At 43.2% G+C, this 511-nt stretch overlaps 1 protein-coding gene across 1 annotated transcript in view; it reads left to right on the top strand.

Moving 5' to 3' along the window:
- LOC107576485 (storkhead-box protein 1-like) overlaps positions 1 to 384 on the top strand; it is a gene marked incomplete at its 3' end in the record, with an annotated part of 8969 nt that extends 8585 nt beyond the window's left edge. The window contains exon 4 of the mRNA XM_016262654.1: positions 42 to 384. Within this exon, the coding sequence (XP_016118140.1) occupies positions 42 to 384 (343 nt within the window). The remainder of the gene's footprint in view (positions 1 to 41) is intronic.
- Positions 385 to 511: the final 127 nt, after the last annotated feature.

Raw genomic sequence — 511 nt, 5'->3', positions numbered from 1 at the left:
ATACAGATGGCAGCCTTCTGATCACCAGATCCTTCAGAAAGGTGCAAGCCCCAGACAAGAAGTGCAGGGTCTGAGGAAAAGACTACAAGAATCCAGTTTGGGAGATGATGAACAAACCGAAGCCCTGGAAAGCAGTATTTTTGATTACTGTCAGGCAAGCGAAGTGGAGTCCGATTCTGATACCATACATAAATCTACAGATGAAGCAGAAGCTGGCAAATCTAACCACTGGATCTGTCACCCAGAATTAAAAGACTGCCATCAGAGAACAAATGAGGATACTGGTAACGTCAGTGCATGCCTAAATGACCCTAGAGGAGCCTGTGCAGGAGAAAACACAGAGAGTCAGAGTTACACAGCTGATAGCGGGATTGACTCTCCAAGGTTAGTCTGAGGTCATTCATCTGAGATATGCATTTGATCCATAAATGTAGTCACTTAATGTTGCTACAATTGAAAGATCTATGTAAATATTCGTACTGCAATCAGATTCAAGCACTAAGTACAGCTC

The sequence above is a fragment of the Sinocyclocheilus grahami genome, unplaced genomic scaffold, assembly GCF_001515645.1.
Source record: "Sinocyclocheilus grahami isolate Dianchi unplaced genomic scaffold, SAMN03320097.WGS_v1.1 scaffold3772.1, whole genome shotgun sequence".
NCBI classification, from domain to species: domain Eukaryota; kingdom Metazoa; phylum Chordata; class Actinopteri; order Cypriniformes; family Cyprinidae; genus Sinocyclocheilus; species Sinocyclocheilus grahami.
The sequence above is the reverse complement of the archived record's forward strand: the minus strand, read 5'-3'. Positions and strand labels throughout refer to the sequence as shown.